At 39.5% G+C, this 16,797-nt stretch overlaps 1 protein-coding gene across 5 annotated transcripts in view; it reads right to left on the minus strand.

Moving 5' to 3' along the window:
- The window catches only part of LOC102437255 (E3 SUMO-protein ligase RanBP2), an 85,513-nt gene that overhangs the window by 49,810 nt on the left and 18,906 nt on the right, over positions 1-16,797 (minus strand). For 4 of the 5 annotated variants that reach the window (XM_006085736.3, XM_023751423.1, XM_023751426.1 and 1 more), the window contains exons 2-8: positions 14,380-14,447; positions 13,030-13,141; positions 12,121-12,273; positions 8,459-8,689; positions 7,973-8,100; positions 6,026-6,218; positions 699-786 (exon numbers count right to left, since the gene is read on the minus strand). In XM_006085736.3, the coding sequence (XP_006085798.1) occupies positions 699-786; positions 6,026-6,218; positions 7,973-8,100; positions 8,459-8,689; positions 12,121-12,273; positions 13,030-13,141; positions 14,380-14,447 (973 nt within the window). Of the gene's footprint in view, positions 1-698; positions 787-6,025; positions 6,219-7,972; positions 8,101-8,458; positions 8,690-12,120; positions 12,274-13,029; positions 13,142-14,379; positions 14,448-16,797 lie in introns of those variants that run through there. The other variant, XM_023751424.1, reaches the window with a different exon arrangement.

Genomic DNA, 16,797 nt, shown 5'->3' on the forward strand with positions numbered 1-16,797 from the left:
GGTCAGCAAACTCATTAGTCAACAGAGCCAAATATAACAGTACAACGATTGAAATTTCTTTTGAGAGCCAAATTTTTTAAACTTAAACTATATAGGTAGGTACATTGTTATTAACTTAATTAGGGTACTCCTAAGCTGGGCCTTTGCTAAAAACGTCTCATCTGATGAAGGTACGTTCGCTGTCGACCCCTTCCAACTCTCCCATCCACACTTGTCTTGTATACTTGTTTCAGATAGACGAGAGTGGATGGGAGAGTTGGAAGGGGTCGACCTCAGCGAACGTACCTCAAAACAATGTACCTCCCCCGCGCTGCGTATCCTGCGGCCGGCACCACGTCTCCCGTCGCCCGCCCGATCGACACCCCCCACTTCTTCTAATGCCACTTCTTCAAAATAGACTCGCCCAGGCCGAAAACCGACTTCTGCGCATGGGCCACGAAGTTTCAATCGCACTGAACGTGTGCACCCGCACGTGTTATTTTGTGGAAGAGCCAAATTCAAGGGGCCAAAGAGCCGCATGTGGCTTGTGAGCCGCGGCTTGCCAACCACTGTCTTACCCTAATCCAGTATGACAAAGAGAAACAAGATTATAACAAATTCTCTCCCAAAAAGACAGATGATATTATCATAAGATGCATTTTAACAGAGAATTTTCCTTTTTTCTTTTCAAAATAAAACCAGTTAAACATCACTATTACCTGATTGGCTCAGACGATCAAAAGCCATGGTTTCCAGCAGATTTTGTCCACCTTCTCCTTTTATTAATTTAATCTTTGGTCTTGGAACCTGGTAATTTTATAATCAAAAAGTTTAATTCAGTGATACGCATATATTGAATAGTAAGATGGTCCTTTTTATTACATTATGTTTTTTTTGATGATACGCAGTTAACCAACCAATAATTAGACTGGAACCTAGGAATTACGATAATCTATAAAAGATGACTGCAAAGAACATTCCTGAGAAATTCCCGCTAAAAGCACATTCAAATGGCATTTTTGGGAAATGGAGTGTTTAGAGAACTTTTCTACCTGCAGAAACAGAACCACCAAAACAGAGATTTGCTCAGCACTGGAACCATACTTGGAAATGCCATACTGAACAGAACATATCTAAGAGCGTAGATAATTTGGGATACATTGGGATAAACTAGAATGACCAAGAGATTAAATGGATTCCAAGCCCTATCCTAAAAGGAGAGCTGAGAATAAGGACACATTTGGAATACCTTAATCAATAAAGAAAAAAAAGAGCTGAAAGAATGATGAAAAAATATTAAGAAAATTACCTTGTAAAGGAGTTAGACTTTTTAAATATCATCAAGAGAAAAAACATCAATGGGTAGCAGCTTGAAAAACATTTTTACTCCATATAAGGAAACACCAAGAACCAAATTATCCAAAAATACAAAGGGCTATCTTGAAATGTAGTGAATGTCCATCACTGAAAATGCTCAGTCATAGGCAATGATCACTTACTAGAAATATCCTACAAGTAACCATATAAGTATAGCTGGGGTAACTGTGGCTAATTTCTAATGAGTTTCTTAATTAGTAGAAGAGTGTAATGGCACACACCTCTGTGATGTCAGGATTCTGGCAATGGAATTATTTGAAGTAGCTTAATGAAAGTAACCTAATATCTTGGCTAAAGGGCACTGGTTTAAACGCACACCCCTCCCCACAAAAAAACTATGGTATATCCACAGAATGGAGTAATATGCAACCATAAAAAAAAATGAGGATGTTATGCTTACTATATTGTACTGATATGGAAACACTACCAATAAATATTTCATAAAGCAAAATAAATAGAATGTACAGGATGTTGGAATGCATAAGTGTGTGGGTGGGGGCATGTGTGGGTGCTCATCTATGCATAAAAAAATTTCTTGAAGAACTCACTACAAATTAGTAACATTAGTTCCTTCAGGGAAGAGAAGTAAATGACTAAGGAACAAAGGTAGACGGAATTTTCAGCATACTCTCTTACGCATAAGTTTTCTAAACATGATGCCAAACTTTATCTACAGCTGCTAAAGAGCACAAAACTCATAAAACTGGCCTCTTATACAAAATTATTCAATAGCTATCATTTGTGACCAGTTAATTAGTCATGAACCCAATCAGTCACATTAAACTCAAGTCAAAATCTCATCTTTTTTTTTTTAACCCTCATCCAAGGATATTTTTCCACTGATTTTTAGACAGAGTGGAAGAGAGTGAGAAAGACAAAGAGAAGTATCTATGTGTAAGAAACACATTTATTGGTTGCCTCCTGAACCTGCTCTGCAGCCCCCGGGGGGGGGGGGGGCGCAGGGGGTAAGCCTGCTCCTATGGTACATGCCCTTGACAGGAATTGAACCCGGGACCCTTCGGTCCACAGGCCTACACTCTATGCACTGTGTCAAACTGGATAGGGCAAAATCTCCTCATCTTAATAAAAGGTTTCAGGTATGCTTACTGGAACCACAGCCCTCCTTTGATCAAGAGTCTGAAAACCTTACCATTAAAGTTAGCCTAACATGATTCCATAAGGAGCCCTATGCCAGTCCACACTTCCCTTGATAATTATGCTTTACAACAAATGATAATGTAAAATTCAAGTATGTAAGAAGCTTCCATTACATATCCATTCAATGGAAACATGTGGTAGATAAAAAGAGAAAGTAAGGTAAATGTCTATGTGCTGAAATGGAACAATGGAAAAATAGTAAGGTATTCAACAGTAAATAAAGCACATCTCCACTGACGCAAAACAGTTTTTTAAAAGTAGAGAAAGGGTATATGCTTACATATACAGGAGAAATTCTGAATACCCACCAAACTGTTAACACTGGTTGTCTTCTAGGAAAGGAGACTTGAGTGAATGGGTTAAGAGGAAAATTTAGTTTTTACTATTTAAAAACTTCAAAGTTTAAAATAGTTGACTGTGTGTTAACTTTACAAAAAATATATTAAAAACTTTAATTGATTTCAGCTTACATTAAAAATAAAAAAACTGGGGAGAACCAAGATGGAGGCATAGGTAAACACCGGAGATTGCTGCCTCACACAACCACTTCAAAAATACAACTAAAAGATGGAACGGACATCATCCAGAACCACAGGAAGGCTGGCTGAGTGGAAATTCTACAACTAGAAGGAAAGAGAAAAGCATACCGAGACTCAGAGGAGGTGCGGTGCGGACGTAAAATACAAAGGTGCGGAGGTGCATGCGGAGAGGGCTGGCGGCTGAGGACAGGATTGTCTTTTTCAATCGGGAGGGAGTCTCAAGCTCCCAACTGCTCTGAGCTCCAGTTCCGGGCGAGTCTCTGGGGACCCAGACTCATACAGGAGAAACGGGACTGTCTGGCATCGGTCGGAACTCAAGGGCAGCTTTCTCTCAGAGGCACACGCAGCGATTGCCGAGGCCTCTGCGGACAGGACTGAGAGCAGCCATAATGCTCGCTCCGCCCGCCCTATTGATCCCCTGGGACCCCGCCCTGCCCAAGCTGTGCATGGAGGCTTTTGCATATGAAAGGCCCGGGCCTTTGTAATCTGAAAATTACTTAACAAACTGCAGCTGCCCCAAGGCCCCAGGGCAACTTGCATTGATTTTCAGCTGGCTTCTGCTGGGTAGCCTCAGGCAGAGGCTAGATTAGCACCTCCTTAGATCCAAGAGCCAGTGTACCCAGTGGTCAGAGTGAAACCATCCAATTACAACTCCGCAGACCCATAAGGGACACACTCAGGGGACAGACTCAGTGAGCACCAAAGCCCCACTGAAGCAAGTCTTGCCCCAGAAGGGTGTCTTCAGCACAGAAGTTCTCCCACCGTAGACACAGCTGATTCTCACAGCCAATTGGCCTGCAGGTCAAATCCTCCCAGTGTTACCTACAACAATCAAGGCTTAACTACAACAAGACTGTGCACAAAGCCCACAAGGGGGTGCACCAAGAGTGTCTACCTCAGGTAATTGGGGAGGCTGAGCCACTGGGCCCTATAGGACACCTAGCACAGAAAGCCACTCTATCACAGGGAAGCATAAAAAATGCGGAGACAAAGAAACAGGACACAAATGACAGAAATGGAGGAAAGCAAACTACTGAATATAGAGTTCAAAACCACACTTTTAAGGTTTTTCAAGAATTTTTTAGAAACCGCCAATAAACTTAATGAGACCCTCAAGAAATCTAGTGAGACCCTCGAGGTTGTAATAAAGGACCAACTAGAAATTAAGCATACACTGACTGAAATAAAGAATATTATACAGACTCCCAACAGCAGACCGAGGATCACAAGAATCAAGTCAAAGATTTGAAATACGAAGAAGCAAAAAAACACCCAACCGGAAAAGCAAAATGAAAAAAGAATCCAAAAATACGAAGATAGTGTAAGGAGCCTCTGGGACAGCTTCAAGCGTACCAACATCCGAATTATAGGGGTGCCAGAAGAAGAGAGAGAGCAAGATATTGAAAACCTATTTGAAGAAATAATGACAGAAAACTTCCCCTACCTGGTGAAAGAAATAGGCTTACAAGTCCAGGAAGGCAGAGAACCCCAAACAAGACGAATCCAAAGAGGACCACACCAAGACACATCATAATTAAAATGCCAAGAGCAAAAGACAAAGAGAGAATCTTAAAAGCAGCAAGAGAAAGAAAGTCGGTTACCTACAAGGGAATACCCATATGACTGTCAGCTGATTTCTCAACAGAAACTTTGCAGGCCAGAAGGGAGTGGCAAGAAATATTCAAAGTTGCCGAAACCGGTTTGGCTCAGTGGATAGAGCGTCGGCCTGCGGACTGAAGGGTCCCAGGTTCGATTCCGGTCAAGGGCATGTACCTGGGTTGCAGGCACATCCCCAGTGGGAGATGTGCAGGAGGCGGCTGATCGATGTTTCTCTCTCATCGATGTTTCTAACTCTATCTCTCCCCCTTCCTCTCTGTAAAAAATCAATAAAATATATTTTAAAAAAAAAAAATTCAAAGTGATGAATACCAAGAACCTACAACCAAGATTACTTTATCCAGCAAAGCTATCATTCAGAATTGAAGGTCAGATAAAGAGCTTCACAGATAAGAAAAAACTAAAGGAGTTCATCACCACCAAACCAGTATTATATGAAATGCTGAAAGGTATCCTTTAAGAAGAAGAAGAAAAAGGTAAAGATACAAATTATGAATAACAAATACACATCTATCAACAAGTGAATCTAAAAATCAAGTGAATAAATAATCTGATGAGCAGAATGAACTGGTGATTATAATAGAATCAGGGACATAGAAAGGGAATGGACTGACTATTCTTGGTGGGGGAAAGGGGTGTGGGGGATGCGGGAAGAGACTGGACAAAAATCGTGCACCTATGGATGAGGACAGTAGGTGGGGAGTGAGGGCGGAGGGTGGGGTGGGAACTGGGAGGAGGGGAGTTATGGGGGGAAAAAAGAGGAACAAATGTAATAATCTGAACAATAAAGATTTAATAAAATAAAAAATAAAAAAAAATTTTTTAAAACCCAAATGTAAAAAAAAAATAAATAAAATAAAAAAACTGTCAGCTACTTGAGAATCGATAAAAATATTAATCACAAGAACCTTTTAGTGCTTATGTAAATTAGGAAACTTCTTTAACTTCACTTATTTTCACTATAAATATATTCCTTAAGAACTTAAATCCTTCTGCAAAGTAAAGTGTAGCACTTAACACAGTGGGACAAATATAGAGTGTTCAAAGATTTATATGATATGAACTACAAGGAGGGGCCTGCTCTAATAGTAACTCTACAGTGAACCATCTGCTTTCCCTCAAACAAAGGTCACTCTCTAAAGCTAACAATTTTTATAAGCTGAGCTCAATGCATTTTTTTTTTGCATACTGCTTATTTCTTTTCATTTCAGAATTATGCAAACTCACTAAAAAAAACACTAAAACTAAAAAAATGACCGGGGAAAGGATAGGAGCCAGCATCTCATCACCTAAAAATAATGGTTAACACTTTGACAGTCTCAGTGAAACTGCACCCAAAACTGAATAAGGCTTACCTGAAATGCTATGAGATAGCACAATGCAGCCAGCTCAGAGAGAGCTCTCCACTGCACATCACTATGCTGACCCATCTTCAAAAGCAGAGAACCAGCATGCATGTAGAAATGTCCTTTTATTTCTAAGAAAATAGCTAAGAGTTCATCATTTCCACCCATACAAGATTTCACAGACTGAAGAGCACCATCAAAACTGTAAAATTAAAATATTAAACAAATCTAAAATTTGTTGCACTGTGAATCATGGCTTCGATATTTAACTCAAAATAAATTTATTTCAAGCTTATCTTCCATATTCAAACTCCTAATAATCCATTCTTCTCTATTTTATAAATTATGAATCACCTAGTACTTATTTTTATTCCACATATGCCCTATACTTCAAGCTAAACCTCTAGAATGACCTATTACAAAACTTAGTTCAAGCCCTCTCCATTCATAGAAAAGATATAGATCAAATAATAAGATTACTGATTATGGTATACTAGAGGCCTGGTGCACAAAATCCATGCACTCGCGGGTGGGGGGTATCCCTCAGCCCAGCCTGCGCTCTCTCACAGCCCAGGAGCCTTCAGGGGATGTCCAACTGCTGTGGAGCCTGGAGAGGCTCCCAGCATCGCCACTGCGCTCACCAGCCATGATCCCAGCTTCTGGCTGAGCAGCACTCCCCCAGTGGGAGTGCATTGACCATGAGGGGGCAGCTCCTGCGTTGAGCGTCTGCCCCCTGGTGGTCAGTGTGCGTCATAGCGACTGGTCATTTTGCTGTTTGATCAATTTGCATATTAGCCTTTTATTATATAGGATGTTTCATAATATACCAGAATAAAACTGGGAAACTAAATTTTCTAGTTTCTTCTCAATAATATGGTTTCATTATTTAATTCAAACTTGGAAGTTCTAAAATTAGGTATGCCTTATTCAAATTATAAGTAACAGATAAGATATTTCAGTTGTCAATATCGTAATTGCTCTTCTTACCATGTAACTACAGAGTTAAATAAATTGTATTTCTCACTATTATTTGTAATCTATGTACTAATCAGTGCTTCTAAATCAAATGGTCCTCAGAGGCATGGATTTATTCCAATGAAACTTTAAGTACAAAATCAGATAGCCATATTTGGCCCACAAGCCCTAGTTAAACCCTACACTCAACTAACATCGTTATGCAAATCCAAGTGCTGTCTTTGTTCAATGGCATTTATTTTAACAAAAGAGACACTGGTCCAGCCTGACTGGTTTGGCTCAGTGGATAGAGCGTCAGCCTGCGGACCAAAGGGTCCCAGGTTCGATTCCAGTCAAGGGTGTGTACCTTGGTTGCAGGCATGTCCCCGGTGGGGGGTGTGCAGGAGGCGGCTGATCGATGTTTCTCTCTCATCGATGTTTCTAACTCTCTATCCCTCTCCCTCCTCTCTGTAAAAAATCAATAAAATATATATTTAAGAAAAAAAAAAAAGAGACACTGGTCCTCAAAAATCAAAATTTAGGAAAACAGAAAAATCATGTATTATATTTTCGTTATCGTTTCTAAGCTAAATTATTGTTTTCTGAAATACTACTCATGCTAACTGTTTATACTAGAACATCTGACAAATGAAGTTTATTCTTCGATTTTTTTTCTCAAGATTATATCATTTTTGGAAATAAAATATGGAATAGTTAGAACAGTCATTTTCAGGCTTGATTCTATATTAAGCATGTCAAAATTGAATATTAACTATAAAAATAATTTAGTCAAGCCTGAACAATTTTATGTTCTCTAAAAATCAAAGTCGTATAAAACCAATTATAATATCCCCACACAAGAAGAATTCCTTCCAAGTGGTTCATCGTATTAAATATTACCCATGGGTACACTATAAAAATGCAGTAAAGATGTTTAGACCAATGAACTGAATTACTACATAAAGAAAATTTGTAATTTACACTGAAGTCCACATAACATACCTTTCCAATAAATCTCTGCTTTCTTGCATGTCTCTAGTGGAGAGCGTAAGAAGCATAAGATTAGCATAGGCCAGAAGTAAGTCTTTACTGGTTGCTTGCCTGTTACTTTTATCAGATTCCAGATATTCCTATTTTGTAAAAAGAACAATAGGTTATAAAACTTATCAACTGTTATAAAACTTATCCGTTTATGCCTACAAATTCCTTTGCCCTTTCCTATTTGTAAAACCACATTTTTACATCAGCCTATAAAAACAACATATAGCTATATAAGTACATACACACACACACACAACACACACACATAAATATGTCAATTTTATCTTTCCAAACTATCGATTACAAATTGAGAACATCCTAATAAAAATTTCATTTCACAGGTGCTGTACATAAATAAAAGAAATTTCTATCTTGGGGAGCACTGCTTAAAGGCATGTATGGTAATTATCTATATAGAAGTGTAGAGACCCAGCAATGTTTACCTACCTTAAGGGTTTGTACAACACACAAATTCCATTCTAAACTTGAACGCAAAGCTACGTTTCTCTCTGCCTCGTGGCAGTGGGCCACAGCATCCTTCAATCTTTTATTTGAGCGATACAGCTCTACTAGTCGAATGTTCACATAGACATCATCAGGTCTTGCATAAAGTTCTGACTGAATCAAGTCAAAAAGTTTATTCCATCCATCTTCACCTTTACAATCTAAAAGCTGTTCCTAATTTAAAATAAAAAATCATTAATTTAGAAAAACACCTGTGCAATTTTAAACACATCATGGCTCCTGTGAGCACCATTCTACCGTGTCTAGCTTCACTAAATTGAAACCAGAAATACTATCCTACATACTTTATTAGCCCCTTCAGAGTTGAAGCTAAACCTCAAAAAAGTTATGTGTAAACATCTGCAATTATATAGTTGTCCATTTCACCTCAGAGACTACCAGGACTACTACCCATCCTTGTACACCCATCCCAGTCATTATCAGAGCCTAGGCCTCCCATCAATCCTCATACCAGGTCCTTATTCTCAAACTGCTCTGGATCTCCCTAAATCTGACTCAGTCCCTTGCCCACTATGCTCTTACACTGGAGCTCCTACTGTTCACTATCTTCTCAATGTCTTCACTCTCTGGTCTTAACTGAATGGTGTATAACTTGAGATAGCCGCCATCATTTCTCTGCCATGGAAGCTTTTTCTCTGCTAACCTACATACAAGTAGAGGAAGTGGGGTTTGTGACCTATTCACACCCAATGTCACTTCCAAATAATATCTACTCATACCTGTTTAGAACCCTGCTCTCTAAAGGACATGCTATCCAGCTACTCCATCTACTCCTCCTCATTAGCAATTGGAATAGAAAACTCTCCCTTCATCCTTTACTGTCATTGGTTATTATCAATTACTGTCATTATCAACTGAAAGATGTACAAGGTATATAACTGCCTGGCTACTCAGTTCTTTAATTACCTCATCCCCACTGGTTCTACAACTCCAGCCTCAGCCATCCATTTGACACTGACAAAGGTCTTCAAAATATGTATTTTGGTCATACCAATCAGACCACCACACTCCTCTTACTCTTCCACCTCACTAGGAACTCACATAACCTCACTGCCACATATATTTACATCTACTACATGAAAGCTCCATTCAATACAGTGACATCACCAAGTCTTAGTATTCCATAAAACATACACACACACACACACACACACACACACACACACACACAGTTCTTTGTTAAGTTAAAATGCCATAATCCCAATATCCATAATTGCTACTTGCTTACACATCCTCTCAATTAATTCCATGTCTTTCCTTAGAAGAAGCCTATCATCTGTGTTCTCTGTATCTCTACAATAACAGCTGTGCCACTAAGGGCATTTGGAAATTTAGGAAATCTCAAACTGGTAATGCCTAGAACAAATCCTACTGTACCTTTAATAGACTCACTTTCTCCATTCCTTAAAAATATAACTTCATACACCTCCTCTTTCCTCAAATTTCCCATACTTTCCTTCAACCCTCACTTTCAACTTATGATTACAATTCATTCTTCATGAGAAAACTGAAGCCATCAGATGTAAATTCCATTCTGCCATATCTACTTATACTTACTTCTCTCTGCTCCCTTCACCTAGCAAAGACCAAGCTCTCTATAAGAGCTATTTTTTTCATTGCCCTCTCTCCTTACCAATCGCTCACTTCTTCTCAATCACTTCCATAAACTTACACTTGGCCTTTCCATTTCTGCAAAAAGCACTAGATTTCAAGTGTATGTTTAAAAAGAAATAAGTAAAGATGAACACCAATATGAATGCTTTTCAAAAATTCTACTCTCATACTCAAGATCTCATACCAATATTTTCATTCATTAAATAAATGCCAAAAGACTATTTCCCTTAAGCCTTAAACTTTAAAAACCAGAATTCCTTTGCTAAAAAGTTACATGTAAGAAAGGTTTAGCTTTAAAGAACATCTTTAAAGAGTTATTAAACAAATCCGGGATCCTGCGGAAGCATCTCTCTAACTTTTGATACACGGCAAGAAAAATAATCTCCTATCATTATAAATGCTCCTTAATGTCACTGTCACCAAATGGACTGAACTGTCATGGCTAATAGGGGAATTGTGTTTGAGGCATAACACAAAGGTAATAGGGTAAAGAAATTTACACACTTAGACCTAACATTTTAGATTAATATTTTAAACCCAGCTGCTTCTCACAGAGAGAAAAAAACTTAATAAGCCTGTATCATGACTGCAGTGGTGATGACATGAATTTATAGATTTTTAAAATATTTTTTATTGATTTTAGAAAGAGAGGAGGGGGAGGGAGAGAGAGAGAGAAAGAGACATTGATGAGAAACATTGATTGGCTGCCTCTTGCATGCTCCCTACCAGAATCAAGCCACAACCCGGGCATGTACCCTGAATCGAAATGGCAACCTTAGTGCATGAGACGACACCTACCAACTGAGCCACACCAGCTGGACATGAATCTATACATGTAATAAAATTTAAAAGAACTATACATAGACACTGTACCAATGTCAAATTCCCAGGTCTACATTATACTGTAGTTACGTAAGATGTAACCACTACAGAAAGTTGGATGAAGTATACACATGACCTCTCTGTGCAATCTTACAACTTCCGGTGAAAAACCTATAATTATTTCCTAATAAAAAGTTGTTAAAATTCTATCAGAAACATGTATAATGAAGGTAGGGGGGTTCTTAAAAACAATATACACTTAAAATTCCATTTAGCTAGCACATTTGAAAAGACTTTATCCAAGAGTTATTTTGCAAACCAGTATATTATATTCAGTAAAGAATAACAATCAGAATTGGTTAATATATAAGCAACAACTTCCTATCATTTTTAGTAATTACCTGTAACATCATAGAGAAACTGTCATTGAAGTTTTGCTTGAAAACCTCACTATCCCATAACACAATCCTTTCCACTTTTAGATAGTAATAACCCTAAATTGTCATCCTATGGATAATTTTTACCAAATGAAGTAAAAATTTTATATCGAACAGCTTGATTTAATTATTAGCTCCACCATCTAGTTATAAAACTGTAAATCCCTAAAATGTTAATAATTGAGTAAGAGTAAGTGAGATACCATTTGTAAACCATAATAGTGCCTAATAAGACAGCATATGCTCAGAAAGTTTTGAAGAAAAATATTTTTTTGACATTATTTTTTAGAGGTATAATTGACATATGACATTGTATTAGTTTAAGATATACAACATAATAATTTGATATATACATACTGGAAAATGATTTCCACAGTAAGTTTAGATAACATCACCTCACAGAGTTACAAATTAGTTTTTCTCATGATAGTAACTTTTAAGATCTACTCTATCAACTTTCAAATATACAGCATAGTATTGTTAATAGTCACCATGCATGCTGCATATTACATCCCCAGAACTTAACCATCTTATAACTGGAAGTTTATACCTTTTGACCACCTTCACCCATTACCCATCAACTCCCCACCCACACACACAATATTTTAATGTCTCCTATTGAAAAGTCATTTAACTCCAAATATTAGAAATAGTTGTGATTTCCTTTAGTTTTCCCAACTGCTTTTATCATGTTTTATTCCCCTTTTTTACCTTTAGTTTATAAATTGCAGGACTTCCTGGGAAAAGTTTAGCTGCTCTTTCAACCCAGTATTTTGCTCTTCCATCAGTAACATCATTTTTACAAAGCAATTCTGCAATCTTCAACACAAGATCTTTTTGTGTTGGGTTTAATTCCACTGAACGCTGATATCAGAAAATAAATAATAAATTAGTAGGGTTCCTAAAGTACAGATACTCATATATACACATGAAAAACTCTGTTCCTAAATGATAACATGCTATTTCAAAGTTTATACAATTAAACTTAATGTCCTGAAATATTTTTGAAGATAAATTAATAAAAAGTATGTTTTTATTAGATATGTCAGGAAGAAGGAAAAAAAGAAAGAAAACCACACATATAAGAACAGCATTTCTGACCACATTAGGCTTAAAATTTATAGGTATTCTTCTTCTCAAAGTGCTAACCTATTAATTACAAATTATAGTGTACTTTGGGCCAAATAATTTAAAATCAGTTCCATGCTGTGCCACTTGTTCTCTTTTGTTTAGTTTTGTTCATCCTCACCTGAGGATATTTTTCCATTGCTTTTTAGGGAGAGTGGAAGAGAGAGGGAAAGACACAGAGAAACATCGATGTGAGGGAAACACATCGACTGGTTGCCTCCTATACAAGTCCCAACCAGAACCCAGGCCAGGGAGGAGCCTGCAACCAAGGTACGTGCCCTCTGACCAGAATCAAACCCAGGATCCTTTGGTCTGCAGGCCAACGCTCTATCCACTGAGCCAAACTGCTAGGGCTAAGCTGTGTCACTTAATAGTACTGTGATACCTTGTTTTCATGACATCCATAATAAATATCTGAATTATTTAATATAAATTACCCTGGGCATCGTGTGTTTGGCTGTACAAAGCCTAAATTTTAATCTTATAGTTTACCTTATAACATTCGACAGCTTTGTCTATGTTTTCCTCCACTTCATAAAGAAGACCAAGAAACCTGTGAGCTTTGGGATCCCTTTCTTGCACATTAATATATGTAGATATGTATCTGTTTAAAAACAATATTTAAAAAAGTAATCTTTAAATAATCACATTTACAGCTATATTTAAATAACTGAAGGGTATATCTTAAACCAAAGCAATCACTCAACTAATTTATATTATTAAAATTACTGACTACCACTATTTAAACTAGAATATGAAGATAACTCAAAGTACTCAAACACAAAAGGATAATACTTAAACACAAACACACATACAAAGCTGACAACATACTATTACCACTAAATGCTACATTTATCAAATGGTTTTTCCAGTGCTACCCACATATAATAAATGAATACATGAACTGTTTTTTCTTCCTGATTACATTTTGGAAAAACACTAAAGAGTTTGCATACAAATCAGAAAGTGATTAGAGTAAATATTTTAAGTCATCATAATGTGAATACTAAAGAGCAACAATTTCCCAAATAACAACTAAGAGAATGTAATTATCTTAAAACAAGAAAACAATATCTAACAGTACTGTGTATCCAGCTAAACTAGAGCACAGAAAAAATTACTAAATATAGTATCAAATACAGGTCATTTTCATTTCTTAAACCAAGTAACAACTAAAAAATAAGGAAATATCTTCTAGATTCAGTGAGTAATATCCTAAGGGCAACAATGAAGCAAAAAGTGTCACATTAATAAGGAGGGTTAACAGCCCAATGCTATTAAATAAAAGTGCTCTCACTTTCCTTATCAGCATTTCCATCTTCCCATATATGCCTTTAATATCTACCTCCCTCTTCATTTCCTCCTTTCCACAACTGCAAATCAGCAAATCAGATCAACAGCCTCCTTGACCATACTATGTGTGAGACAAAGCCTCAGTATGACCTATTGAGTAAATTAAAAATCTTTTATACAAGCTATACTCCTGTCCAGAAATCAAAGTTTAATTTTGTATTCACTGCTGTTTTCCAGCTGATAATGTACCAGATATGTAACCAGGAAGAAATTAAGATACAAGCATGGTTGTCTTTTATTCTAACCCAGGACAATCTTTAGAAAAAGTATTTTAAGGCAAACAATTTGCCTTTGGTAGGCATGCAGAAAATACTCATTCCAGGCTCAATCTCCAAGGAATCTAGGCTAGTCCTTAAGATCAGTCTTAGTGATGAATCCCTTATTTCCAGGACATACTTAGGAAGAACTGCTAAAAAACAGCAACAGTTTTTTACCCATTTCAAAGAACATGATTTTAGAAAACTAAAGCATGTTTAGTTTGGTACTTACTTCTTAGCAAGATCGTATTCTTTAGCTTCATAGTACAGCTTCGCAAAGTAGAATCCTTTCATTGATTTCTAAAAAACATTAAAAGTTCTTTATTTTTCATATTTTAAATTTTGAAATTTTTTCATAAGAACTAAAAATCTGTTCTAATAAAATTAATATATTTTATTTTTGTTCACTTAAGAGATAAATGAAATTGCTTGTAGAAATGCATGTATGCTCTGAAAGCCATGATTCCACATAATAATCTACACTAATAAAAGAGAAAAATGGTAATTGGCATACGACCGCTACCCTTCCCATTGGCTAATCAGCATATCCTTATGCAAATTAACTGTCAGCCAAGATGGCGGCCGGCAGCCAGGCAGCTGGAAGCGAACATGAGGCTTGCTTGCTCCCGTGACTGCAGACTCCAACGTTCCCCGCCTGACTTGCAGGCCTCTGAGCTGGCAGTTTGAAACTCTGTAACAAATATAGCCGGCTGGGATCTCAGAGCTGAAATTATACATTGTTTCGATTATAGAACGGCAAACAAACCAGCAGCGGAAGCCTCAGAGCTAGAGCCAGAGCTAAAGCTGGCCCAGAAGAAAAAAAAAAAAAGAAAAAAAGGAGTGGTTGGGAGCTTCAGTCAATTGCCAGCCTTAAGGCAGCCCTCAGCCCCTCACCCAGACTGGCCAGGCACCCCACTGGGGACCCCCACCCTGAAGGGTGTGTGACCAGCTGCAAACAGCCATCATCCCCTCATCCAGGCTGGCCAGGCACCCCAGTGGGGACCCCCACCCTGATCCAGGACACCCTTCAGGGCAAACCAGCCGGCCCCCAGGCCTCTATCCTATATAGTAAAAGGGTAATATGCCTCCCAGCACCGGGATCAGCAGAGCCTCGAGGTCTCCTGGCACTGGATCAGCATGACAAGGGGCAGCGCCCAAACCCCGTGATCGCCCTGTGGCTCTGTGTGTGACAGGGTGTGGCGTCCCAACCCCCTGATAACCCTGCTCTGTGTGTGACAGGGGGTGGCGCCCCAAACCCCCCCCCCCCCACAGGCCCTGCTCTGTGTGTGACAGGGTAGAGCCATAACCTCCCCATCGGCCCTGCCCTGAGTGTGACAGTGGTGGCGCCCCAACCCCCTTATCCGCCCTGCTCTGTGTGTGACAGGGGGCGGTGCCCTAACTCCCCTATCGGCCCTACTCTGTGCGTGACAGGGGGGAGCTCCCCAAGCCCCTGATGGCCCTGCTCTGTGCGTGTCTAGGGGGGGGGGGGGGGGGGACAGTGCCCCAACCCCATGATTGGCCCTGCTCTGTGAGTGACAGGGGGCAGTGCCCCAACCCCATGATTGGCCCTGCTCTGTGCATCACAGGGGGTGCACCGCAACCTCCCCATTGACCCTTGCCTTGATTGGCCCTGCTCTGTGAGTGACAGGGGGCGGTGCCCAACTCCCCAATCAGCCCTGCTCTGAGCCTGACCAGGGGCTGCACCTAGGGATTGGGCCTGCCCTCTGCCACCCAGGAGTAGGCCTAAGCCAGCAGGTCGTTATCTCCCGAGGGGTCCCAGACTGCAAGAGGGCACAGGTCGGGCTGAGGGACCCCCCCTTCCCCCCCCCCCGAGTGCACAAATTTTTGTGCACCGGGCCTCTAGTCCTATATAATAAAAGCCTAATATAATATGCTAAGTATCCGGTCATCCAGTTGGCCATTCAACCAATCAAAGCGTAATATGCTAATGATATGCTAAGGCCACTCAACTGCTCGTTATGATGTGCACTGACCACCAGGGGGCAGACAATCGACCAGTCGCTATGACGTGCCCTGACCACCATGGGGCAGACGATCTGACCTGTAGGTAAGCTTACTGCTGGGGTCCGGCTGACCAGAACTGAGCAAGACAGGCTGGACACACCCTGGAGCCCTCCTGCGGTCCCTCCCCGGCCCCGATTGTGCACCAGTGGGGTCCCTAAAGCCTGGCCCTCTCGCAATCAGGCTGAGGGACCTCCCCTGAGTGCACGAATTTTGTGCACTGGGCCTCTAGTTTTCATCATAAAACAAAGCAAATTTAAGTACAGCAACATAAGACCATTATCAGAAATTAAGAATTTATGTCAGTGCCCTGGCCAGGTATGGCTCAGTTGGTTGGGCGTCATCCCATACACCAAAAAGATTCTGGGTTGGATTCCTAGTCGGGGCACGTACCTGGGTTGCAGGTTTCATCTCTGGTGGGGGTGCATGTGGGAGGAAATCCATCAATGTTTTCTCTTTCTCTCTCTCTCTCTCTATTTCTCTATCTCTCCCTGCCCCCAGCCGCCTCACCTCTTCCTCTCCCCCCCCCAGGCCACCTCTCTGTAAGCATATCCTCTAGTGAAGATTTAAAAAAAAGAAAGAATTTATGATTCTGTTTCTAAGGCAAAAGCTTTAAAAATCATTTGGT

The sequence above is a fragment of the Myotis lucifugus genome, unplaced genomic scaffold, assembly GCF_000147115.1.
Source record: "Myotis lucifugus unplaced genomic scaffold, Myoluc2.0 scaffold_21, whole genome shotgun sequence".
Classification (NCBI taxonomy): Eukaryota; Metazoa; Chordata; class Mammalia; order Chiroptera; family Vespertilionidae; genus Myotis; species Myotis lucifugus.